This window comes from Dama dama, chromosome 21 (genome assembly GCF_033118175.1).
Source record: "Dama dama isolate Ldn47 chromosome 21, ASM3311817v1, whole genome shotgun sequence".
Classification (NCBI taxonomy): domain Eukaryota; kingdom Metazoa; phylum Chordata; class Mammalia; order Artiodactyla; family Cervidae; genus Dama; species Dama dama.
In genome coordinates, this window is record NC_083701.1 from 61,537,328 (window position 1) to 61,565,104 (window position 27,777).

Genomic DNA, 27,777 nt, shown 5'->3' on the forward strand with positions numbered 1-27,777 from the left:
GTCAGCTCATGAGGCACCCACTTATTGAGCTTTTCACCTTTCCAATTTGCTTCAAATACCGAACGACTGTAGAATGGTGGATGTTGAGTTCTTCAGCAGCTTCCTGTGTAGTTGTGAGGGGACCAGCACCAATGGCTGGCCATTACCCTCCTCGTCTTCAAGGCTCTCCCCTCCTCTGTAAAGTTTCTTGAACCACCGATGCACTGTACCTTTGTTAGCAGTTTCTGGGCCAGATGCCTTGTGAGTTGTCTCTGCTCCTTTACCACCCATTTTGAACTTGAATTTAAAAATCGCTGTAATTTGCTTTTTGTCTAACATTTCTGCAGTCTAAATAGCAAGTAATGTCATTAGCAAAAAAACATAAAGCAAGAAATGCACATTAAAATAATGTATAACATAATCACATTTACTTTGAGAATGTATTCCAATACCAAAGGTAAAGTTCCAACAATGCAAAGCTGCAACTGTTTTTGCACCAACCTAATAACTTTCTTTAATCTTGATGTCTAAGTTGTTTTTGAGTTTAGGATTGGCTCTATTCCTACATTCCCCTTAAAAACAGGACCGTTGACATTTGTATTTAATTTGTAAAACACACTGCGGGAATATGATATGCTTAATATTTAGATGGCACAAGTTTGAATTTGGCTTGGGAAAAATGGCATGCTTAGCCACCACATTCTTATCAGTTACCATTGTACTAAGGACATTTCTTTGCAACAAACAGGTCGTTCTCCATTTTATTCTCTAGTGAGCATTTCCCTATAATAATGAAAAACTTGTATCTATAAAAATTGCTATGCAATTGCAATTTGTCATTGATGACAGTTTTGCATTTTCTGTTAACATATAATATGACATAAGTAGTAGTGTGGTATAAAATAGCTTTATATCTTGGCAGATTTCACTAATTTTATTCTGTTGACATTCTTTTGCTATAATATGGGTCTTGGGGACAGCAGAGCATGGATGAATACAGCTGACGTGTTAGCAGTATGGTCCTGTTGATGACACATTCATGTTTGTTTTTATTGGAATAAGTTAGTAAAAGAGTTCAGCATAAATCTTTTTCTTAGTTTCTTGCAACAGAATTTGTGAGCTTTCTTCTGTTCTCCTCCAAATAAAAATATGGTTATAACAGATGACAACATAAAGATAGTCCAAATGTTAATTTATAGAGTTAAGTAAGTCAAGCTAAGACTTTGTCCAATGGATTGACTTGTATGCATGTTCATTCTTTTAAAGCCAGGAGTCCCAGGAATGCCCCATTTTTGTAGTCCAGGGATTTGACTGACTTGAATTGCTTAATAAGTTGGACAACATTAGAGAAGTTAGAAATGTTTCACTGGAAGTTAACTTCTGTCTTGCAAACGAGTTGGGATATCTAGGAGTTCTTTCAAATTAGCAGTATTACCAAGGAACCCAGTGTTGAATGTTTCTCATCCAAATGATTAAATATAAATGTGTTTCTGAGATAGATCTTTCTCTTGTTGATTCAGGACTTATGAATTGTCAGCTCATAATTATTTTTGCTTAAAACATGCATTAAAGATCGTTGCCCAGAATTTCGAAGGCATACCTGAACTACATTTAACCCAGGGGCACTTGGTAAAAATCCTACTCAAAACACATTACCTTCAAAATGTTATTCTGGGAAATGGAGAGTTGAGGACTTTGATTTATGTAGGTAAGTTGTAGTATACTTAGAACAAGCAAGTTCTCAAGTCAGTAATTTGATGAGTATTTTTCTGCTGTGTTTAGATAGATGTTTATGACATCAGAAGAATCATGCTCTTGTAATGACCTTTCCTTTCGGTTTCCTCTTTGATAGTTTCCACCTAATCAGAGAGCATTGTCATCAGGCTTAATTGGATTGTAGGGATAAGACTTGAAGAATAATCTTATGTAACATTTCTAAAAAAGTAAACTTTCACTTTAAAAGGGTGGCATAACCTAGCACAGTCTACGTAGACTTTGGTGGTTTGAATTTTCTTTGATTCATTTTTTATGACCTTGGGCAAGTATTTCATCTCTGACTCTTGTTTCCACACATTCAAAATGGAAATGGTAATAATAGCATCTACCTGTAGGGTATTTTATGTAGAGTTAATACATCTCTGTGTTGATAATAAATAGAAAATATACTGCTTACCATCTTTGATATCACTTCTGTGCTGCTTTGATGTCACTGCATTGAGGCTTAGTTTATTGGATATTAAATTTAAGAGAATGTTAGTAAGTTTAATATTTACTGATTACCTGCTATTTTATAAGCTGTGTGCTATAAAGAAAAGCATAATAAATATAAAAAGTATCTATTCAACACTATCGGATAGTGGGATGTTGCTGTGTGACACAGGGAGCCCAGCCCGCACTCTGCTGACCTGGGGGTGGGATGAGGGAGGGGATGTATGTACGTATGGTTGTGGCTGATTGATGTCGCCCTGTGGCAGAAACCAACAAACATTGTAAAAAGTAAAATTAAAAAATAATAACTAACAGAGAGGGGAAGAAAGCCTCTGTTCATACAAAATCTGAGCAACCTAGAGGGGAAAGTGCTGTGTTGGTCAAAAGAACTGGTCTTCAGCCTTCTATTTTAAAAGTGGCTGATAAAATCTGGTCCCACTGGGGAGCTGTACGTAATATACAATGTGCATGTGCAAATTTTTAAAATGCTATTAAAAAATGAGTTTTTTAAACAAAACATCCTTTGATGGAAATACTGGGAAATGGAGCTTTGATTGGTGAGAAACTTCAGCCCACGTTAACATTAATGCCAGCTCTGAAAAGGCCTTTGGGGAATGGGAGAAGGAAAACCCCCTAGTGTCAGTTTTAGCAGTTACCAATCAATACTAAGTTCTTTTTGGTATGTTTCACCATCTTAATTTTTAGGAGATACATTTTGAATCTTGGCTTTATCAGATTTCTTGTTGATAAAACTTACATGGTACAGATTTACCAGTTCTTACTAATGGAACATGCGTTCAGTTAAGTGACTGGTCAAAGTCCTGTATGATTCCATCCTTGAAGTTAAGCAACTCTGCCCATTTATAGCAATGTGACCTTATCATTCATAGAACACCTAAAATCTTACTCTGTGCCAGCATTGCACAGAAAGTCAAAAAGTACAAATCCCAACCAGATCAGTTCATGTGTGTGCGTGTGTGTCTGTGTTAGTTGCTCCATCATATCTGACTCTCTGCGACTCCATGGTCTATCCAAGAATTCTCCAGGCAAGATTACTGGAGTGGGTTGCCATTCCCTTCTCCAGGGGAATCTTCCTGACCCAGAGATCAAATCTGGGTCTTCTGCATTGCAGGCACATTCTTTACCAGCTGAGCTACCAGGGGAGCCCAAAATCAGTTCTTGACACCACCTAATTCTCTAGCAGTTTTGGTGGAGCACTTTTGGAAGCAACTGATGAAGTTGTAGTTGAAAAGAAAGCAATCCAGCCACAAGAGGGAGTAAGAGAATAATTTCCAAACTGAGGAGCCTTTTATCTCAACGAAAATAGCCACTTTCTTTTTACAATTTTAGGGGCGCTACAGAATACAGTGAAAATTTGGGGAAGTTCCCTGGGCACGAGGGAATTGTGCAGTACCAGAATTCTGACCTCTACGTTGTGCTGTTGAAATAAATTTCATATTGAGGATATTCAAAATGACGTTTGTGGGGCTTCTGAGTTTTTAAATTGAATAGTAAATTGGGAGGTGAATTTTATTGAATCAGTGGATTTTAGGCTTAAAGGAGCATCTGCCCTACTTGGTTTTTTCATTTTCATAGATGAAGATGCTGAAGCACAACAAGATTTTGTCTAGTTGCTTGACTTGTGTTAATTGTGTCTTAATCTAGGAGAGATCTAATTTCATTTACTTTGCAAAGAGTGACCACTTTTAGTTTCATTGGAATTTCATGTATTTGAATTGTTTGATAAGTTGGATATTAGAGAAGTCAGAAGTGTGTTTTTAGTGAAGGTTAAATCCCATCTTGCAAGCTGGGAAGAATAACACTTTCATTAAAAGTGATGGCTTTAGTTTTAGACTGTATTTTTAGAGTTTTATGCTTGAAAATAACAGGAATCACACTTGAACGCCTTGTGCTTCAAGTTCTTGGCACCTTTTAACCATCGACATTTTTTATGCTTGATTGGTATAAACGTGTGATATCTATATCCTGACCTCTTTTTCTTTGTTATGTTCGTGGAAAGGGGCTGTGATAGTACAGTCTAAAAGAGGAATGGGTTGTGGAGGCTTGGTCTTTTCAATATACACATATCTAGTGAGGTCAAGTCAAAGGAGATGCTTCCCCAGCTGTTTTCAAATTGTCCATAAATGTCTCATTAGAAGTTGATTATTTTGCTTTGATATTCTGGGACTATTTACTATTTGCTTAGTGATTTTTTTTTTTAAGGTATATTTACGTTAATGGAAATTAAAGTGTGACAAATTGGTGGAATATAGTCTGAAACAAAGTGGGAACCTCGTCTCCACGCCTCATATTTTTATTTACAAATACATCACTCGTTTTCATATTACCTCCTGTACACAAGTTTTACCAGTCTAACAAGGAAATTTGAAAAACCCAGATGAGCATGAAAACGGTCTAAGGTTGGAGAGCAGAATTCAATGATAATGTTCCAGAAAAAGAATCCTAGTAGGAAGATTTCCTCTTTAAAACTTTTATATAATGATTGTAATATTAAACAACCGAAAGGGAAAGTACCGTCTTCTACATACAGCGATTAAACGGCGTTTTCTAGCCTGTTATTTTTTGACTTTTTATTTTGAAATAATTTCAAATGTTCCCATATATCCTTTACCTGGTTCTCTAATGATCAAAATCAATAAATTAATTAAATAATGGATAAAATAAACTTATGTAACCCATAGCATTTACAAAGTGTACCACCATAATTGCCTAATTCTGGTCCAGAATTCAGTCCAGGATCACAGTTTGTCTTGTCTCCTTACTCTTCTTTAATATGGATCAGTTTTCCAATTTTTGCCTTTTTACATATTTGCCACTTTTTTCAAGAGTTCTGGCCAGTTTCTTTTTTTGGTAAACTGTTCCTCGGTTTAGATTAGTCCGGTGATTTTCTCAACAGTAAATTCAGATTGTGCATTTTGGGGAAAAATTCCTGGGAATGACACTGTGCCTTCCTTGGTGTATCATATTAGGATACACATGCTGTTCTGTTACCAAGCCATTATTTTTAGGACATTATATTTTCAAATTTAAACAGCAGTGAGACTTTATTCTAAAAACACCCTGTAGTATAAAAGTACCAGTTAAAATTTTTTTAAGATAGATGTGCCCCATAAGTATGATTTTCTTAATCAGTGAAGAATGAAAGTGAAGTTGCTCAGTTGTGTCCGATTCTTTGGGATTCCATGGACTGCAGCCTGCCAGGGTCCCCTGTCCATGGGATTCTCCAGGCAAGAATACTGGAGTGGGTTGCCATTTCCTTCTCCGGGAGATCTTCCTGACCCGGGGATTGGATCCGGGTCTTCCGCATTGTAGGCAGATGCTTTTAGATAGAATTAAATATAGTTTGCCAAAGTGATAATGTCATTTTATAATGAAGGGATTACTTTTTTGAAAGGGGAAGATATCCCAGCTCTGTAACTTGTAATTTGCCTTTGAAATTTATTTTCAGTAATTGGCTTCATGTATTCTAGTTGACAGGCTTCCCTTGTGGCTCAGCTGGTAAATCCTCCTGCAGTGCAGGAGACCTGAGTTCAGTCCCTGGGTTGGGAAGCTCCCCTGGAGAAGGGAAAGACTACCCACTCCAGTATTCTGACCTGGAGAATTCCATGGACTGTATAGTCTATAGGGTCTCAACGAGTCGTACACGACTGAGCGACTTTCACTTCACTTCACTTCATTCCATTCTAATTGACAAGCCAAATCATAGCCTATAGCCCAGTGATGTGAGTGCATCATAGCAGGTGGTCATTCTTCAGAGCTGTAGTAAAAACTTCAAAAAATTAGTAAATACCCATTATAGTCTATATAATGTTTGATTCTCATTTAATAAAGAAAGGAAGAATGGTGGGTTGGAAAGTGTTCAGTGCATTAGAGAAGCTTTCCTGGGATGAAATTTGGAAAGAAAGTTTTGAAAAGAATGCTGTTATAAATAAAATACAGTAGATTGAATGAGGGGGTGTATCACGGTCTTCTACCTGAAACTCCTATTTGCTCTTGGTGGCAGAGTTTTACTACCAAAATCTAGGCGTTCTGGCTTCCAAACAGATTTACTTCACCTTACTGCCTCAGATTATTCTCCCACCCTTTCTCTGGTGAATTTTTGTTGTTTTGTCTTAGTTGCCCCCTCTAGAGTCATTACATAGGCCCTAGAGCTTATCCAAGGGTCCTGAAAGCATATTAGGATGTACCTAGCTTGCCCTTTGGCTGCTATTTATGAATATATATGCTTAGAACAGCAACCAGACACCTGTCATTTTTGAACAATTCTAGGTCTTTAATGGAAAAGGAAATGGCAGCCCACTCCAGTACTCTCACTGGAAAATTCCATGGACTGAGGAGACTGATAGGCTACAGTCCGTGGGGTTGCAAAGCGTCGGACACAACTGAGCGACTTGACTTTTTTGGCTTTAGGTCTTTAAAGAAACAGAACGTTTTTCCTCTTGGAGCAAAATATTCATTATTTAATCTTCAATATCAACTTCAGTAATTTCCATCACATTTTGTGTAAACCATTTAGAAGTTTGGGAAGATAATGAGCTCTTGATAGTCAAGATTGTTCTAAGTTTCCTCTTATATTTAAATGAGGCTGTTAAAATAGCATGTTAATTTGGCCTTGGGATTTGATATTTGAGTGCCTAGTATGTGCAAAACATGCTTCTTTAAGGAGCCTATAAGCAGGTTAAGAATACATGCACGAAAAGTCGAAGGTGCAAAATCATAATTAAATTTTACTTTATATTTTACTTGTTCTGAATAACAGATGTTGTAGAGCATAGGCTATAAAGTTAAAAAATTAAGCTTTCCCTACATCATCCCAGTTCTTCAGGTAATCTCTTAACAGTCTTTTTTTTTTTTTTTTTTGGTATCCTGGGAACTTACAGTGCCTGTGCAAACAGTTCTGTCCTTGAAGAATATATACAAGTAGGATCATATAGAAACTGTTCTGTAAGTTGTATCCACACACCCAACACTTTCATTATGTTCTATGCTTCATTCCATATTGGCACACAACTTCTTTTTAATGTCAGTATAGTGTTTATGAGTGTAACATAATTTATTTAGCTAGTCCATTGTTGATATTGGCAGAAATTAGTGTATTGCTGAGAATTAGCTTGAGGGAGAACATACCTTTAGAGCTCGGTATATTGAAAGGTGGATGGTTCAGATTGCTTTAAGTCAGTCAGCAGTTCTTAAAAGTGATCTGTGGACCCTGGGAGTTCTGTTAGGGGAGATTCATGAAGTCGCACCTATTTTCCAGTATCTCTTTTACAGATGAGAAACCTGAGGTCCAAAGAAATTCCAGAACTTTGTCAAGTTGACATAGCTAGTAAGCAGTGTTTCTATAGCTCGTGCCCTTGACATATTTGCTGAAAAAGAATAAGTACTAATGGAAAATGTTTCTTTTATCTTTTGTACTTTGATATAATTTAATCCTGTGTTTTAAATGAAAGGTTTTTTTGTGCATTATTTCACCACTCTTACTAGATAAACTTTTGATGATTGAACCCAAAGTAGAGTACTACAATTGAGAGTGCAAGCACACTAAAGCAGATTTTTGAGTGTCAGGGTCCCCAGTCTTAAATTTACTTCTGAGTAGACTGTGCCTACTCTGTCAGGAGCTGTGACTGGTGCTTTCCTGTTTATATTAATACTCATTTAGACCTCATAGCTGCTTTTTGAAGTAGATTTTCATTTTAATCAATTTGTATGTTTTTTTATTAAAGATAAATCATTGTATAAAATTAAATTTCATTTAATTCTTTTATAGATGAGAAAACCAATGCTCTGAGAGATTAACTTGCCTGAGATCTCAAAATTAATGGTGAGACAGGGATATAAGTCTGCTTGAGTGTAGTTTATATTGTTTCTATTACCCCAAACTGTTGCTCCAAGAAATGCTTGGATGCCCAGAAATTGGGGCCTTGCCACCACCAGGTCAGCAGCAGTTTTGGTGTTTTAGGGTATTCTCTAGTCTTGATTGTTCCTAAAGAATTGATGTTTTACTCTTAATTTCAGTCTGTAGTCAGATTGAAGGACTGTGAGAGAGAGAGAGGTACATCATTAGAATAGAGGTGGATTTTCAGTTTACAAACCTTTTATTAGAAATATTAGACCATGGTTAGGATTAAATGTTTATTGTAGTGGGGACAGGTTGAGCCTTAAGAAGGGCAGTCAAAACTAGATGACCTGTCAGTTTATGAGGTTCCTTAGTATTAATACACTCCCAAAGTCAAAGCATTGACCATCTTTTGATCAAGACTGTTAGAAACTATTGTTTATATATTCTGCCTTGGGTAGTTTAACTTGGGGTCAGAAATCATTACTTCGCCCCATATATCTTAAGTGTTTTTATAACCTGAGAAGTTAATTGTACGTGATGCTGTAAAGAAAAAAAAAATATATTTTAACTCTAAAATCTCAAATCCTACGTAATTTGTCTGTTGATGAGATTAAGGTTCAGCAACCTCTCCAGAATTACATCATGTATTTAGCTTGGATTATGAACCATTTACAGACACAGTTCGATGTGGGTTTTATGCTTCCAATCCCGTTATTAAGATGACTTACTGCATAAAGTCAGAACATGCATTAACTCTAATTCAGCGAATTGATTTTAGATATTTTTTAAATGACCATGATTATCTTTAAAAGACAGTAGCTATCATCAAAAACAGATTTTTTTTAAGTGCTTGAGAAACTGCTGTGAATCTAAATCAAATTCTATTTCAGCAAGGTCCATATGTGTTAACAGGGTAGCCTCAGTTAAGTGTATGAGTGTACGATATTAAAGTGTATGTTTGACATGAAAATCCTTTTCTGTTATAAATTAGATTTAGATTAGAAAGTCAGTGTACTGTGTTATATGGAGAATTTTACAAGTGAGAGGAGCATTAGCTGTCAGCCTGACCTTCGTCTTTATGAGTAGAGGTTGTGGCGCCTTGTTTGCTGCTTTCCTTGTGTGATGCTGTGTCTTTTAAATTCAGATTGCCACAGTGTCCTAGTTGTCATCACCTTCATTGCACTACTGTACATGGATGAAACACAGGAGGTTATACGTAGCACAGGGTATTCTGGTTTAGGTATGTTTTGAAAATAGCTATTAGTTCTTTACTCTTTGTTTTCTGTTCCCCAATGCTTTCTAGGAAGTGCAGCTTCCTTTTTTTTCCCTTTCTGTTTTTATTCCCATCATGGTCTTGTCCCGTCCATCATGCCTTTCTCCTCTGGCTTTTAAATCTGGAAAATTGAACGTTTATTTCTCTTTGTTCAGTCTGATAAATTAACATACTTAAATCACCTCTAGTTAACTTAATTCAATGAATTATGTATCTTCCATATCTCAGAGTTGAATGAAACCACATCTGATTTATGAATCTATGAAAAATAGTGATTTGCTCCTTTAAAATTTCTGTAAGAGGAGTAGAACTTGCTATCTAATGAGGTGATCTAGTCCAAATTTGTTTCATAAGTTTTCTCATACTGAGCAGAAATCTGTCTCTGCCTAAATTTAGTCTTGTCTTCTGGAGCTTTTCATGTCATATTTTTTTCAGTTTTCATGACACTTTCTAGTTTCTTCAACATTCTTGCTTGCTTTCCCGGATACCCTCCAGTTTGTCAAAGCCTGTCTAGATATTTTGAGGTGGGGCATTTGATATCTTAGTTCCCCCACCAAGGATCAAATCCTTGTCCCCTGCAGTGGAAGAGTGGAGTCTTAATCACTGGACTGGCAGTGAAGTCTCTATTTTTAAAAGGAGCAGTATACTCTAGATTTGGTCTCAGTGTAGAGCTAAAATATCATCCTTAACTTTGATTTCTAATTACTATCTCTGAATCATGTTCTGCTTTTTAGTAGGCAGAGAAAATGTGGAATAATGTAGAACGGGTCATATTGCCTAGTTGGAGTTGTACCTTTACAGTTTAGTTGTAGTTTTGAGTGAGTACACTGCTGGGCCCTGTTTGTTGTATTCTATGAGATGGGGCTAATTGTAGTTTGTACCTCAGAGGTAAGTTTATGGAAGGATCAATTAGTCCATATAAAGTGCTTAGTTTACATGTTAAAAATGACATTTATTACTGAAGTGATGTTTTTATTACATTTCTCAGTTGTCTCTTGCTGCATAACAAACCGATAAAAACTAAAATACAGTGATTTAGTTCTTTTTCATGACTCTGTGGCTTGTCTGGATTCTTTTGGACATTTTTTCACATGGTGTTGGCTGTAGTCATTCATTGCTGTCTTCAGCTGGGTCTGAAGTACCCGTGTGGCTTCACTAAACATGTCTCATGACTGTGGCTGACTTGACCTTTCTAGCAGGATAGTTTTTGTTTTTTTTTTTTTAATGCTGGCTTAGGGCTCAAAGAGAGCAATAGGGGAAACTGCTAGTCCTCATAAGGGTTAGGTCTGGAACTGGAATAGGAGTCCTCTTTATCACATTCTGTTTCGTTAAAGCTAATCAACAAAGTTAACCCTGACTCAGGAGCATGATGGAGGCCATCTCTGGAGTCAGTCTACCACAATTCTGTTCTTTCACAGTTAGCCTTTTGAACCAAATTTAATCTTTAATCCAGTCTGTCTTGCTTTTTTTTTTGTTGTTGTTTTGTTTAAATCTTAATTTTTTACCTTTATGTCATCAAGATTTTAAGTTTGTCATGTATCCCTTTCTCAACTTTTTATTTTGAACAGCTTTACTGAGGTCTAGTTGACACAAAGAACTGCATGTATTTATTTAATGGGTACAGAGTGATGAGTTGCTTTTTCAACTTTTTGTAGTCAGCATTTTATCAGAAACATTCACCACTGTGTTGACACTTGGTTCTTTTGGTCTATCATTAGGCCAGTAAGCAGTCTGACTTTTGCCTTTTGTTACTTGTAGGTTCCAGTTCAGTTCAGTTGCTCAGTCGAGTCCGACTCTTTGCGACCCCATGGACTGTGCAGCATGCCAGGCCTCCCTGTCCATCACCAACTCCCGGAGTCTACCCAAACTCATGTCCATTGAGTCAGTGATACCATCCAACCATCTTTATCCTCTGTCGTCCCCTTCTCCTACCTTCGGTCTTTCCCAGCATCAGGGTCTTTTCAAATGAGGCAACTCTTCCCATCAGGTGGCCAAAGTATTGGAGTTTCAGCTTCAACATCAGTCCTTCCAATAAACACTCAGGACTGATCTCCTTTAGGATGGACTGGTTGAATCTCCTTGCAGTCCAAGGGACTCTCAAGAGTCTTCTCCAACAACACCACAGTTCAAAAGCATCAGTTCTTCTGTGCTCAGATTTCTTTATAATCCAACTCTTAACATCCACACATAACCACTGGAAAAACCATAGCCTTGACTCAGTGGACCTTTGTTGGCAAAGTAATGTCTCTGCTTTTTAATATGCTGTCTAGGTTGGTCATAACTTTTCTTCCAAGGAGTCAGTGTCTTTTAATTTCATGGCTGCAGTCACCATCTGCAGTGATTTTAGAGCCCAAAAAAATAAAGTCTGCCACTGTTGGCCATGAAGTGATGGGACTGGATGCCATGGTCTTAGTTTTCTGAATATTGAGTTTTAAACCAACTTTTTCACTCTCCTTTCACTTTCATCAAGAAACTCTTTAGTTCTTCACTTTCTGCCATAAGGGTGGTGTCATCTGCATATCTGAGGTTATTGATATTTCTCCCAGCAATCTTGATTGCAGCTTGTGCTTCATCCAGCCCAGTGTTTCTCATGATGTACTCTGCATATAAGTTAAATAAACAGGGTGACAATATACAGCCTTGACGTACTCCTTTCCCTATTTGGAACCAGTCTGTTATTCCATGTCCAGTTCTAACTGTTGCTTCCTGACCTGCAAGTTTCTCAAGACACAAGTCAGATGGTCTGGTATTCCCATCTCTTTCAGAATTTTCCACAGTTTATTATGATCCACACAGTCAAAGACTTTGGCATAGTCAATAAAACAAATAGATGTTTTTCTGGAACTCTCTTGCTTTTTCAATGATCCAGCAGATGTTGGCAATTTGACCCCTGGTCCCTCTGCCTTTTCTAAAGCCTGCTTGAACATCTGGAATTTCATGGTTCACATATTGTTGAAGCCTGGCTTGGAGAGTTTTGAGCATTACTTTATTAGTGTGTGAGATAAGTGCATCCGGTTAATAAATAGCTTTAAAAAATAGGTTTTTTTGTAATTATTTTAATCAGATATTATGGATAAATTCAGTGTTCACCTTGGAGGAAGAGGTACTTAATTGCTAATTGAAAAATTCTCAATGTGAGTTACCCTAATGTAAAACAGTAGTTTTTAGAGAGAAGCTACCACTCATAAAAGATGGGTTACAAATTCTCATGGCATTTATTGACACCCAGCCTAAGTAACTTCTCCAAGTTTGTATACTTATTTTAAATGATTTACCCTTAGCTAACTGCACATGTTTGTGCCCTTCATCTTTACAGTGGGTTAGATAAAAGTCATTGAAAAGTGGAAGGACATGACCAGGCTGTTGTGTTAGTCCTTAGTTTCTATAGTCCCTTCCCTGCTTGACATTTTTTCCTTGTGCTGTCTTGCTCACTGTTTTCAGTGCCTCACACAATGACATTTATGTTTTGGAGAATAAGTCAATGTTAAAAAAAAAAATACGCGAAGTAGTAAAATGTGACTTAGAAATACCTAGATAGGGAACTGATTTCATGGTTAGGCTTTTACTTGTCACTCTTTCATTTGGAGATACTCTTCATATAATCTTAAATGTACATAAATGAGCCAAAGAGCAGTTTAATTAATCTAAAGTTATTTGTGAATTCTGGTTAATTGCAATACACTTTTTCTTTAGTTAGACTTCATAGCATAACCTTTAGCCTAGCCAGTCAAGTGGAATTGATCCTTCCAGGTGTGGAGTGCCATAGTCTAAACCTAGACAGACTCCAAAGCCATGCTATATGGTCTCCTGGGTGTTGATTGGAAGGACTGATGCTGAAGCTGAAACTCCAATACTTTGGCCACCTGATGCAAAGAGCTGACTCATTTGAAAAGACCCTGATGCTGGGAAAGATTGAAGGCAGGAGGAAAAGGGGACGACAGAGGATGAGATGGTTGGATGGCATCACCGACTCAATGGACATGGGTTTGGGTGGACTCTGGGAGTTGGTGATGGACAGGGAGGCCTGGTGTGCTGCAGTTATGGGATCACAAAGAGTCAGACACAACCCAGCAACTGAATTGAACTCCCATAGTTGAATGAAGAATGCATTTTGTATTAAGATATAAAACTTGAAAAGGCCTGGGCATTTAATTTTAAAAACAAAACACTATATTAATTGGAACGCTCTTACGCTGTTGAGGCAGATCCTCAAAGACCAACCCTAGTGTTGACAGTGTTCATGCCTCAAAAGAGGGTGATAGTGTCTAAGGGACAAAACGGCAGGAAGTTTTAATTCTGCTGAGTCTTCGGTTGTAGGCATTCCTCCTTCAGAGAAGGCAGTGGTGTTTCAAACCCAGAGGGTTACTTTATTTCTAGTCTGGTTGAGGTTCCACCCTTGTGTGTGTATGTGTGTACGTTCAGTTGTGTCCAACTCTTTGTGGCTCCATGGACTAAAGTCTGCCAGGCTTCTCTCTCCTTGAGATTTTCCAGGGAAGAATACTGGAGTGGGTTGCTATTTCCTACTCCAGGGGATCTTCTCCACCCAAGGATCAAACCTGCATCTCCTGCATTGATTGGTAGGTGCGTTCTTTACCGTTAGCACCACCGAGGAAGCCTTAAAATTTAACTCAGTGAAGGAATGAATGACAGAACACTTTTGCAGCTGAGAGATGACAGCTTGGGTGTCATGTAATAATAATTTTGTTACCTAACCAAAGTGCTCTTCTGATTTCAGGCCAGCTAATAATCACAGGAAACATTATTTCAGGTTGAATTCTGTCACCTCCAACCTTTTTCTGTAATGCATTGCAACCTGTTCCTACTACCAACTTGGAACTAACCAGTTCATTTGAGTATATGTCGTTTTAAGTTGTAGGAAGGGGAGAGAAGCCAGATTAAAGCTTACTCACCCACTTACCATTTGGAACTTGATAATGGGATAAACAAAAAGTTAGAGTTACTATTTAAAAGCATTTTTCAAACTGTTTGGCATATAAGTAAGTGCTGTATAGACTGAACTACTGGGCAACTACAAGAATAGAAACCAAGAATTAAATACCCTTTTTCCTTGTTAAAATTGAGACTTGTTTGGGACTAAGCCCAGTTGAAAATTGACTTTTGATTCATAGAGTATATTTAGTAGGAAGTGGAGAATTTTTAAAAACAGTAAACATTTTTCCTAATTGTACTAATGAAATATTACCTTTCTCTTCCTTAAAGGAAATCATTATTTTATTGTGCCTTAATCCCCCTAATACAGTGAAGTCATGTTTTTCTGAAACCATTTGTAGAATTTAATTATTAGCATGTTTGGATTTAATTAGATTGTTACAGTTTTGAACAGAATTACGTAGGGTGAAGTTTTACTTGTTGTTTCGGGTGATTGGTAAACATATATCTTATTAGCTGAGAATCACTTTAATGAACTAACTAACGGTTTACTCTTCAGATCTTTAATTCTCATACTCCTACCAGTGTTTTAATTTAGATAGGAAAAATAGAACTTTTACTTTGAATAGCTTTTTACCTTAGAAGGTATTACTTTAATTGTAGTCTTATAGATGAAGTTTTGTTCTGCTTCCTCTGTCATGGACTGTGGTAGTGTCTATTATAGTAATGGTTTCTGCTTAAGTCATATACTGTCACAGTCTCAAAAGGTTAATGTCTACCTTCTTGCCATTTTAGTGTCATAACTACCTTGAAACTGAAAAGTTTGCCAGTTTGTTAAATATATATTAATAAAACATAATACATAACAAAGTTTTATCAACTTTCATGCTTTCACATTCATTGAAACATGCAGTCTTTATCAGCATGTAAATTAATAAGCACTATGATGGAAAGGCCAATATTCAAATTAGCCTTAAATAGTAAGCTGAACACTAATTTCAAATTTTAAGTATTGCTGTCCAAATTGCTCCTGCTTTTAAATGACAAATTTATGACCCTACTACATTCAAAAGTAGTATTATTGGCAATGACTGAGTATTAAAATTTTATAACCTAAGTTGTGTGTGTTTTGGAAATGCAGATTCTTTCAATTTTGTAAGTATTTTAGTCTTAATTATGACTGTTTCTTTTCTCCCCAAGTCTCTTTTGGAAAAGTTCTTGATCCCCAATGCTTCACAAGCAGAGAGCAAAGTCTTCTATTTGAAAATGAAAGGAGACTACTACCGCTACTTGGCTGAGGTTGCGGCTGGTGATGACAAGAAAGGTATGCTGCCTCAGCCTGTTTGCTGGACGTTACAAAGTAACAGAGGCCGGAGGTGGTCTCTTCTGTAGTGTACACAATGGTTCTGTGATTTTTTAATTGCCTAGAAGGACAGATGAAGAGCAGCAAATGGACTCTGCTCACTCTTCCTTGCTCTGTTTTCTCCCTCTCCCTCTCTGTTTCTCTCTCTTCCCCCAGTCTCTCTCCCTCCCTTCTTTTTTTCCTTTTTCCTGAGACTGTACAGTTGACTCTTGAAGAACACAGATTCAGCTGCACAGATCCATTTACACAGATTTTTTTTTCTGTAAATATTATAGTACTATGTTATACAAGGTTGGACGTGAAGGGCCAGCTGTAAAATTATACTCAGATCGGCTGCATGAACAGTTGGCACCCATCCCTGAGCCCCGTGGTGTTCAAGGGTCAGCTGTATACCTACTGCCTAGTAATTGGTTTCGTAAAATGTATGATTGCTCACAAGTCAATTTTATGTATAGGAATGCTTCCTCACAATGTTAAGACATAGTAATTACAGCATAACTGTAGAGCAGTACAGACTAATTAAAAATTATACTGAGATGGTTACAGAGTTATTTTTGTCTTGACATTGATCAGTGACTAGGGTAGGTTTCTAGGAGAAGCTAATTTTTTTAAATTTAGGAGCCAGTTAAAGTTGCTGCAGCTTAGTATTTCATAATTTATTACTGGATGAGTAAAGGTTTGGTTTGAGGGATGAAAGCAAAGTACTTTTCATTGATACATTTTGGTGCCTTTTATTATCCAGGGATTGTGGATCAGTCACAGCAAGCATACCAAGAAGCTTTTGAAATCAGCAAAAAGGAAATGCAACCAACACATCCTATCAGACTGGGTCTGGCCCTTAACTTCTCTGTGTTCTATTATGAGATTCTGAACTCCCCTGAGAAAGCCTGCTCTCTTGCAAAGACAGTATGTATTTTTTACCTGTTATGTGGAAATTCAATAGTCGTCATTATTTGAGCACTGAAATGTGACTTTTTTTGGTCATAGGCATTTGATGAAGCCATTGCTGAACTTGATACATTAAGTGAAGAGTCATACAAAGACAGCACGCTAATAATGCAGTTACTGAGAGATAATTTGACAGTAAGTAGCTAACAGCACTGTGAATGGTTAATTAATAATGAAGAGATTATAGGTGCATTTCTGTTTTATTCTACTTCGAGATATTGCGGTTTTTACAAATTGAAGGCTTGTTGAAACTCTGTTGAGCAGGATTCTCTCAAAAGCATTTGCTCATCTCATGTCTCTGTCACATTTTGGTAATTTTCAGTGATTCAAACCCTCCAACAAAGATTTCAGTGGCTAAAGGCTCAATTGATGATGAACTTTTTTTTAGCAATATTTTTTAATGCATGTACATTGTTTTTTTTTAAACACATAATACATGCTTAATAGACTGCAGTATGGTATAAATATAAAAGATCCTATCTGCTTTAAAAACTGAAGAACACCATCTTACAGAAGCTGAAATATTAGACCAAGGACTAAAAATGTGCCCTTTTACTAGTTACATATTTATTAAAATTCAGGTTTTTAGAATAATTTTGTAATTCATGATTTTGAACTTCCGTTATATAGGCCATTTTATTTTTCATTTCAATGCAAATAATTCTGTTCTTCCATTTTAGTCACAGGAGATTTTGCTTTTAGTTTCAAAAGTATGCTTAAGTTATCTTTGAAGTCTATTAAAAATGGTGACCATAAAGTTGCCTGTATATTCATGCAGGGCTTCTCTGGTGTGGATCAGAGGTAAAGAATCTGCCTGCCAGTGCAGGAGACTCACAGGTTCAATCCCTGGAGAAGGAAATGGCAACCCACTCCAGTATTCTTGCATGGGAAATACCAAACTCATGTCCATTGAGTCAATGATGCCATCTAACCATCTCACCCTCTGTCGTCCCCTTCTCCTGCCTTCAGTCTTTCCCAACATCAGGGTCTTTTCAAATGAGTCAGCTCTTCTCATCAGGTGGCCAAAGTATTGGAGTTTCAGCTTCAACACCAGTCCTTCCAATCAACACCCAGGACTGACTTCCTTTAGGATGGCGTGGTTGGATCTGCTTGCAGTCCAAGGGACTCTCAAGAGTCCTCTCCAACACCACAGTTCAAAAGCATCAATTCTTCTGCGCTCAGCTTTCTTTATAGTCCAACTCTCACATCCATACATGACTACTAGAAAAACCATAGCCTTGACTAGACGAACTTTTGTTGACAAAGTAATGTCTCAGCTTTTTAATATGCTGTCTAGATTCTCATAGGAGCGCAATAAATGTAATACACTTAAATCTTCCCCAAAACATCTCTTGCCCCTGGTCCATGGAGAAATTGTCTTCCACTAAACTTATCCTTGGTGCCAAAAAGGTTGAGGCCTGCTGCTCTAAACTGAAAAACATTAAAACCGCAATGCCAATATCACACTGAGAAAGTACACAGTTAATTCCTTAATAGTAAATTTCTTTCATTCAGTTATCACTTGTTTTTTTGTATTGTCTTTGTGTTGTATATTGTCTTTTTTTTTCCCCCCTAATAGTTTTTTTTTTTACTTGCATTGAGATCCAAATAGTCTACATATTACAGTTGGTTGATACGTCTCTTTGGGCCCATGGGTTTTCACATTCTTCACATAGATAATAAATTTGAAGTTAGGAGGCTTCAGTGAGAAAAGTGTTTAAGTATCTGTTACGTGCCAGATAAAGAGTTAGGAGTGAAGATTATAGTTTAGTGCTACCTTTTTTTTTAATTAACTTTAGGTCCTTCTCCTTTGGGGACTGTACATCATTTATATACATTTCACTTTTCTCAGCTTTATTTTATCTAGTCCATTGCCAATTTTCTGAACCAATTATATATTCTAGTGTTGAATGTTCTCAGCAGTTTTTTGAACAATATTGTATACTTGTTCATTATTAAACACTGAAAATTATTTTAGAAAGTGTAATTGGGGGCTTCCTATACACTTGGAATGTTATTGTTTTCAAGAAGGTATGGTATAGTCCATTATAAAGAGCAAATAATTTTATGTACATTTAAATGAAAGAAGCACTTCAGTTTGTTAGCTCACTTTTCATATTTTTCTGGTTTGAAATGATGAGATACTTCTAAAAGGTAGAATTTGAGATCCAATCACTACTGAATTGCATTGTCCGCATTTTTTGAGAAGGCCTGATCTGAAATATATACTTGCAGCTGAATTTTTATATCGGTATAGCTTGAAGAGCATACTACAACAGCTGAGTAAGAAGAAAACCCAAGGTTCAGATTCTGATTTTGTCACTATTATGTGCCTTCCCTGAGCCCTAGTTGTATCGCCTGTTATCATTATAGGGTTGATCGTCCAATCACTTATATGTCAAGCAAAGAAATTTTTTGTAGAAACTAATATTTGAGTCTGTGTCCAGTTGACAAATACTGTAAACACATAACCCTGGGAAGAGAAACACCTTTTATCCAGTTTTTCATGTTTATGTGGAAAATGCAAGGATCCTTGAAAGTTAAAAGTGGAAAGATAATGTTGAAGGATAATTTTATCTTGTCTTACAAGACTCCCAGTTTAATAAAAGCATACAGACTTTTAGAGATCATTCGGCTAACTGTATGATTGTTCAAAGAGTCTCCTTTCCAGGCCAGAAATATACTTGATTAATAAAACTAATGGGTAATTTGGGGGATAGAAAAACATTAATAAGGTTCCCCTTCCTTCATTTTCCAGTGTGAAGCAATGTAGAATTTCAAGGTCATCTTGAAATAGTCCTTCTATAATTACCTCTAAAAATCATTGTAGGGTGGTAAGACTTAGAGAACTGTTAATATTTGAAGCAGCTGAGATAATTTTAAAAATCATCTTTTTAACCTGATGAAAAGCTGTAACATTAATCTAAAAATCAATAGGCTTTATAGTCCTACCACTTTGAGACAGTTCAGTTTTTACATCTTGTAAGATTTGGTTCTGACTATACTGTTTTGTGTTTATATATTTTGAATCAGACAAATTCATAAAAGGTATGTTTTCCTAAACTAAAAATGTTAGTAAAGTTAAACTGTATTTTAGTAAAGTTAAACTGTATTTTAGTCCAGACTTGCTCATGACTCTTGATTGAATGTCATAGACTGTGGTACTCTCTTTAGAATGGGAGTCTAAAGCTACGAGGTGGAAGTAGTCAGCCTGAGCTCCTTGAGCATGGGCCAAGTTGAGGGTTCTGGTTTAGTTGCACTGAACTTACACACTGCAGCTTTTGAAGACAGTCTATATCTGATAGCTATTGATGTTTAGAATTGGCATTTCTATGATTTCATCTACTTGTTCCTTACTTTCTATGAATAGCCAAGAATTTTCTTAATTTGATTTTGTTATTTAAAGACAACTCTGGTATGTAGTCACTGTGCTTACAGAATGATTAGGTAGGAAATGTGTTATATTGAGGTGTTTTTTTAAATTTATTAAAGTATAGTTGATTTATGATGTTGTGTTAATTTCTGCTGTACAGCAAAGTGATTCAGCTACACATATGTACATTCTTTTTCGTATTACTTTCCATTATGGTTTAATCACAGGATATTAGATAGTTTCCTGGAGGTGTTTTATATCTTCAGGCTATTTTCAGTGCTGCTATTTTTTAAGCCTTCCAATAATTGTGCTTACATTCTTGTACCTTGGTGTATATAATAAAAAATTTTCAAGCTGAAATATACTAAAAATTCTTTGTTTCTCTTTTAACTAGTTGTGGACATCGGATACCCAAGGAGACGAAGCTGAAGCAGGAGAAGGAGGGGAAAATTAACCGGCCTTCCAACTTTTGTCTGCCTCATTCTAAAATTTACACAGTAGACCATTTGTCATCCATGCTGTCCCACAAATAGTTTTTTGTTTACGATTTATGACAGGTTTATGTTACTTCTATTTGAATTTCTATATTTCCCATGTGGTTTTTATGTTTAATATTAGGGGAGTAGAGCCAGTTAACATTTAGGGAGTTATCTGTTTTCATCTTGAGGTGGCCAATATGGGGATGTGGAATTTTTATACAAGTTATAAATGTTTGGCATAGTACTTTTGGTACATTGTGGCTTCACAAGGGCCAGTGTTAAAACTGCTTCCATGTCTAAGCAAAGAAAACTGCCTGCATATTGGTATGTCCTGGTGGGGAATAAAAGGGATAATTGGTTCCAGTCACAGGTGGTGTTGTGGGTACTTCTTAGGTTTGGAGCACTTACACAGCTGTAGCAGAAATGGATATCCCGTGGATATCGCATGTTAAACCATGTGTTATCTGTGGAATACTCAGACGCAGTGTGCACACTGTTGACTGCAGCTACAGGAGTGTTCCTTTAGTTGTGACCCAATTTACTCTGGATAAGGGCAGAAACGGTTCACATTCCATTATTTGTAAAGTTACCTGCTGTTTGCTTTCATTATTTTTGCTACACTCATTTTATTTGTATTTAAATGTTTTAGGCAACCTAAGAACAAATGTACAAGTAAAGATGCAGTAAAAATGAATTGCTTGATATTCATCACTTCATGTATATCAAGCACAGCAGTAAAACAAAAACCCATGTATTTAACTTTTTTTAGTTTTTTTTTTTTTGCTTTTGTGATTTTTTTTTTTTTTTTTTTTGATACTTGCCTAACATGCATGTGCTGTAAAAAATAGTTAACAGGGAAATAACTTGAGATGATGGCTAGCTTTGTTTAATGTCTTATGAGATTTTCATGAACAATCCAAGCATAATTGTTAAGAACACGTGTATTAAGTTCATGTAAGTGGAATAAAAGTTTTATGAATGGACTTTTCAACTACTTTCTCTACAGCTTTTCATGTAAATTAGTCTTTTGGTTCTGAAACTTCTCTAAAGAAAATTGTACATTTTTGGAAATTTATTCCTTATTCCCTCTTGGCAGCTAATGGGCTTTTACCAAGTTTGAATACAAAGTTTATCATAACAGTAAAATACTACTAAGATAACTACTACTGTTCCCAACCATGTCCTGTACTCCCCCCTCCCCCTGAAAATTTTTTTCAGAGACGGGGAGTTGATTGAAAAAAGTAATGTTCCATTTAAAATTTTGGTATATGGCATTTTCTAACTTAGGAAGCCACAATGTTCTTGGCCCATCATGACATTGGGTAGCATTAACTGTAAGTTTCGTGCTTCCAAATCACTTTTGTTTTTAAGAATTTCTTGATATTCTTAATAGCCTGCCTTCAATTTTGATCCTTTCTTCTATTTGTCAGGTGCACAGGATTACCTTTTTTAGCCTCTGTCTTGTCACCAACCATTCCTACTTGGTGGCCATGTACTTGGGTAAAAGGCCGCATGATCTTTCTGGCTCCACTCGATGTCTAAGGACACCCTGCTTCCTTTGCTTGCATCCCACAGACTATTTCCCTCTTCCTGTTCACTGCAGCGAATCTCTCCTGAGTTGATGAGATTGTGTTATCTCCCTATACACCCTACCTATCCTGAATGGTCTGTCATTGTCTTTGCCTTTAAATTCCTTCCCCTTCCTCTCTTTAAATAATGATGGGGCTAAGTAATACCCAAAGCTCACCCTACCAACTATTTCCTCAGTACCTTGCAGAAAACACCAAACAAAAATAACCATTTTAAAAGAGGTGTATTTTTTTTTTCTTCTAGAATGTAAGCTCCTCAAGAGCAGGGACAATGTTTTCTGTATGTTCTATTGTGCCTAGTACACTGTAAATGCTCAATAAATACTGATGATGGGAGGCAGTGAGTCTTGATGATAAGGGTGAGAAACTGAAATCCCAAATACTGTTTTGTTGTTTGTTTTATTATGACCTCAGATTAAATTGGGAATTAGCCCTCTGGGACAACTGTCCCAAATATTACATTCAAATAAAAGTGCAATGGAGGCCTTGGGGTCTTTCTTTCAAGGAGAAAAAGATCTCTTATGCATTTGGGACAACATGATAATGCATCTTCACTCACAGCTCTTTTCTTTTTCTGTTAATTTCTCCTGACCGCCAGGCCAAGGACATGAAATAATCTTTTTATAGCTACAGGGAATGAAGCTAGACTGAGGAGATGGATCTTATTCACGTAAATTACAAATAAAATCTAAAGCTTGGCTCATTTGCCTACTCACGTGCCTCAGTCATCTGCTAAGCTAGTTTGATTCTGAAATTGTGATAACATTTCATTAATATTAGCTGTTAATATGTTTCTGCATAGTAGTGCCCAGTAGATAAAGGAAGATTTCAACCTGAGATTTTTTTTTTTTTTTTGCCTTGAGATCTGAATAATAAGTTTTTTATAACATGTCTTAAATTGCCCCCAATTCAGGCTTCATGACTGTTCCTGTCAACAGTCCCAGAAATTTGGAGACCTCAGCAATGTAACTATAGGAGCTAAATTCTTTTTCTTTCTTGTCTTCCCTAAAAAGAGTCACCAATCTTGCCATGGCCCAGAGCATATTTTAAAAACTAGTTAAAGCCAGTTTGTCATCTGCAAAGATTTACTTGTGGTCAGGTCTTAACTTTATTGGGCTTCCTTTGTGGCTCAAATGGTAAAGCGTCTGCCTGCAATGCGGGAGACCCCAGTTCAATCCCTGGATTGGGAAGATCCCCTGAAGAAGGAAATGGCAGCCCACTTCAGTATTCTTGCCTGGAGAATTCCATGGACTGAAGAGACTGGTAGGCTATAGTCCATGGGGTCTCAGAGAGTTGGACACGACTGAGTGACTTGGCTTTATTAATCGATGGTGAGGTTTAAAAGTATTTAATTGACTGAGTGCAGCTTTAAGAATTTGAGACTTCTAGTGGTGGTGGTGTCATTTTAAGTGGTTTATATTGACAGTAGGAGAGGGTGGCATTTTATTTGGATGCAGGAACATGTAGTCTGTTCCCTGAGAGGAGAGCCTGAAATATGCAAGAACTTTAAATGTCCCTATGTGCTCAGAGATACATTCCTGTAGAAAAAAGTTCAAGAAATAAGCCACTTTGTCACATACCATATAGGAAATTATAGTGGTGGAATCAAAATATATGCAATCTTAAAATGGTGGCTTAGACGAGGTACCTGTGAAATGGCTGGACTTGCATCCTTTCCTGAGTGTGAAATTGCATCTGTAAAGTGCTTTTCTGTTAATCTTGATGTGACTGACAGCAATCACAATCTTGATTAATTCTAGCTCCTTTAAAAATACAAGAGACCTAAACATAGGATCTGCTTACTGGGTCTTCATAGGTCTGTTTTTTTTTTTTTTTGTTTTGTTTTTTATGTTTGGGAAACTACAACATGCCACTAAGGAAACTGATACTTTTGGTATCAAGAAATGGCATTCAAAAACCCATCACAGTGGTTTAGTCTGCTTTAAAAGTCTGAAAACTAAAAAAGTTGCTTGTGTACATCCAAGTCTGGTTATACTACTCACCTGGTCCTTTGACGTCTGTGTTTGACTGTCAACCCCCAAGTATCAAGGACATCTGCTTCTGACCTGTGTACCCATAGTATGAATATCCAACCATCGTGCTGGTCAAGCAAATATGTGTGTCCTTCGGATGCAGAAACCAAGATAAATGGATATGCTTAGGCACAGCTATTATCAATCCTAGGTGATGCCAGGGATTCAGTTGAGTATTTCATGTAAGTACTCATAAGTACCATAAAATTTCTGAAAACCCAAACTTAACTAAAAATTGAGTCATTAGTAAAATTACTTCCAATTAAAGAAATTTCAAACATCATTTCAGTAGATACTTAAATTTTTTAATATTAGAGATTGGTTAGGGTCAGCCACTGTTCTGATTGTTTAAGGTGGACTTTTTTAGAGATTTTATGTCAGAGTCAGGCGTGGAGAATGGGTGGGATATGATGGAGGTGACAGTTTGTACAAAGGCATCAAGATAGGAGAACTTAAAAAGACTTCCCTGCACTCGTGTGAGGAGCTCTGTGGGAATGTAGAAAGAAATAGGCTCTGCTTTCTTAACACCTGTGACTTTTCCCTTGTAATGCTTTTGATCACATCAGGGGAGCTTGTCTAAAATGCTTATACCAGCACCCAATCTCAGGAATTCTAATTTAAATTAAAACCCAGGGATATGTGTTTACTTCATGAGCTATAATAACTTGGTGTCCACATTGCTGAAGTCTAGGTGGAGAGGGAATATGTAATGTTTGGGTATTTGAGAAAACAAGGGTGTGTGAAACATTTCAGCAACCACCTCCCCTGAGATGAGCTTCAGTCTGCAAAGCAAAAGTCTGGGCCTGCTTAAGCAGATCATGTTTCCTAAGCAGAGATTAATGATGTTTTACCTGTCACAACAGGTTTTTCACCTTACTGATTCTGAATTAGTTTGGGAGCAGGTAGTTTAAAACTTCTGTCAAGAGGAGAGAGGTAACACATAATTTTGTGTGTGTTTTTTTTTAATGCAAGTTCTGGTTTTCCTAAGTCCTGTCATGCACAAAAATCAAATCCAGGGAGTACCCTAGCGGTCCAGTGTTCAGGACTTAACACTGACTGCAGAGGCTGCAGGTTCAATTGCTTGTTGGGGAATTAAGAGCCCGCAAGCCAGGCAGCAAAATTCAAACCAGAAGAATGAAAGGTTAAAAAGCAAATTTTGGAATGGTCATAAGATGTAAGTGAGTAACTTGCTGACCTTGAAGTTTGTAAGGAAAAATCTCTAGTAAAGGTGGACCCAGAGAACTCGAAACATACATTAAAGCACGGTGAATATATAAACATTAATATAAATTCAACTGTATAGGGATTTTTATATCTGGAAGTGGAAGGAAACAACTGAGGAAAGACAATGGGCAAAAAGCTAGTATAAATATGTAAAGGATAATAAAACTGGGAAAATGGACAAAGATTCAGAACAGGCATTTTTATAGAAAAAAATATCTGATCATTAAATACGTGAAAAGAGGCTTAACACCGAGAAATGCAAACTAAGACCACAATTTAAATTACTACCATTTTACTCCATTTGATAACAGTTTGAAAGTCTGGCCATACCAGACATTGGAGATGATGTGGATGGAAATGTCTCATATGATGTTGATTGGAATTTAAATCACTGCATCCCTTTGGACAACAATTTGGCATTATCTTATAAAGTTGAACATTAATATCCCTACGACTGAGCAATTCTCTCTCAAGCACATCTCTTAAAATACTTGCATGTGTGCCCCAGGAAATTGAAATAGAGTATTCAGAGCCAAACTATTCAAATTGGGGGAAAAAAAAAAAGATGATCCAAACATTCATTGAAAGGAAATGGATAAATATTTTCCCAATGAGATAGTCTTCATTTGTGAAAGTAAGTCAACTACAGTCCTGTCAATAACATGGTTGAATTTTAATAACATTGAGTGCAAAAAACAGCCTCAGTAAACTACATAATACAGTACAATATGAAGTTCAAAAAGGAGCAGATCCTTGCCTGGGCATATGTGATAAAACTTTATGTATCAAGGACTCGTATGACAAGTACAAAATGTAAAACAGAGGTTAACTATGGGGAGGGATAGGCTAGGATGGGAAGACAAGGTAAATAGTTAATGGTTATCTGCTTGGGAGCAGGGCAGTGGGTTAACAAATAACTCAATAGAGATCCGTTCAAGAACAGGGATGAAACAAGGATTATGATTAATCCAGTTATGGGCATTGAAAGTCAAAGAAGAACTAAACTGAAAGTACAGAGGGCCAACAAATGAGTCAAAATCTTGCTTGAATGGTAAAATGATTGGCACAGAGTTAAAAACACAGAAAATAGCAAGATTCGTGAAGCTGTCAATACTTCAAAATCGCCACCCCATGCATTACACCCTAGAACTCTCCTACCATCCTTTCCATTTAATTGTGCAGGAGCAGCAAGCAAGAACCAGAGGTTGGTCAAAAGGGCGTCTGAGCCGGTAAGGTGTGTTAGGAAATGCTGAAACAAGTGAGAAATGAAGGGTCTCTTAACATGAAAGAGGAATGTCTTCAGGAACTTTTGATAGCACATTCTGGGTCTATCCTGAAGAATTTGGAGTCTGAAGAATTTTGTCATACCAGCCAAACCACTTCAGCTAATTCAGCCTAAGGTTCCTCACTCCTTAACATTTAAAGGAAACATGTTGCATTCAGTCCTAAATCACTGAGGCATCTTTCGCACCCTATGTATAGCCAAGTCTTAAATTTTTCAATATTTTTTCCTCATCTCTTGGATTCTTCAGGAGTTCTTAATTGGTTTCTGTAGGGAAAGTCTATTGACGAATTTAAAGTACAAAACCTACTTATTTGTGATCCGTACACAGAAGTACTTAGGTCAAATAGAAATACAGCTGTTGGTCGTTTGTTTTCTTTCCCAAGATTTGCAAGAGAGATATCCAGATAATCAATTTTGGAGACTTTAGTCCATACTTGGTCTTAACAAAGTTGAAGAGCCAGAAAAACTGAAAATGAAATAGTTTCTTCAGAGAATGCTTTAGAGTGCTGGGCATGTCCCTTCACCACCACCTGCCTGCTCAGTGGAAGAAAGGAGGGAGCACTTCATAAACTTCTGGAATCTCCTGTGTGATGTTCTGTGAAGCTAGGCTCACTGGAAATTCTCAAGTTGAGACAGGGTCCAGCTGGTGATGCTGATAGCAGGTGGGGAGAAGTAATGGCATTAGAAATGATCTGCACGCTCAGGATTTTGAAGGCAAAGAATGTGGACATGCTTCCAGGAGGCCAGGATCAAGACCAGGAACTTGGTTTAAAAGGGTTGCCTGACTGGGATCCCCTGAAGGGCAGAGCAGCAGCAGCCGATGGTGAAAGAGCTCAAGACTTAATCTGTGACTGGTCTCCAAAGAATCGATGAATGGCTGGGAAAGTTGATTATAACGTGGCCTGGTCAGAGGAGAGCGCTGCCGCTTTTCTTCAGTCTCGTCCTGTGAAGGCTGCCCACACTTCCCCGGTGGAGCCAGTGCAGCGGGCCGCCGAAGGAGGAGTGGGCCAGGTGAGGACGTGGAGAACGAAGCTACCCACACGTCCCTCCCACCAGTGGACCACGGAGGAAAGAAACTAACCGGATGTGCAATTGCATCTTCATCTCCACTTTTAAAACAATCTCAGCTCAGTGAAAAATGACAAGGGTGAGACTGCAAAAGAATGGAAGGATTACACTCTAAAGAGCTTGAGTGAAAGAGCCATCTGAAAGAAACTGGGAAAAAATGGTTTTTGATATGATTAAGAAGGTGAAAAAGAATAGAAACCAAAAT

At 37.2% G+C, this 27,777-nt stretch overlaps 1 protein-coding gene and 1 long non-coding RNA gene across 7 annotated transcripts in view; both read left to right on the top strand.

Moving 5' to 3' along the window:
• The window catches only part of YWHAZ (tyrosine 3-monooxygenase/tryptophan 5-monooxygenase activation protein zeta), a 34,618-nt gene extending 12,173 nt beyond the window's left edge, over positions 1-22,445 (top strand). For all 6 annotated transcript variants that reach the window (XM_061123664.1, XM_061123660.1, XM_061123659.1 and 3 more), the window contains exons 3-6: positions 15,411-15,534; positions 16,316-16,479; positions 16,561-16,656; positions 20,289-22,445. In XM_061123664.1, the coding sequence (XP_060979647.1) occupies positions 15,411-15,534; positions 16,316-16,479; positions 16,561-16,656; positions 20,289-20,348 (444 nt within the window). In that variant the 3' untranslated portion in view covers positions 20,349-22,445. The remainder of the gene's footprint in view (positions 1-15,410; positions 15,535-16,315; positions 16,480-16,560; positions 16,657-20,288) is intronic.
• Positions 7,108-15,403, top strand: LOC133042750 (uncharacterized). The gene is made up of 3 exons (XR_009689570.1): positions 7,108-7,152; positions 7,480-7,534; positions 7,976-15,403. It is a non-coding gene; the product is annotated as an uncharacterized LOC133042750 (long non-coding RNA).
• Positions 22,446-27,777: the final 5,332 nt, after the last annotated feature.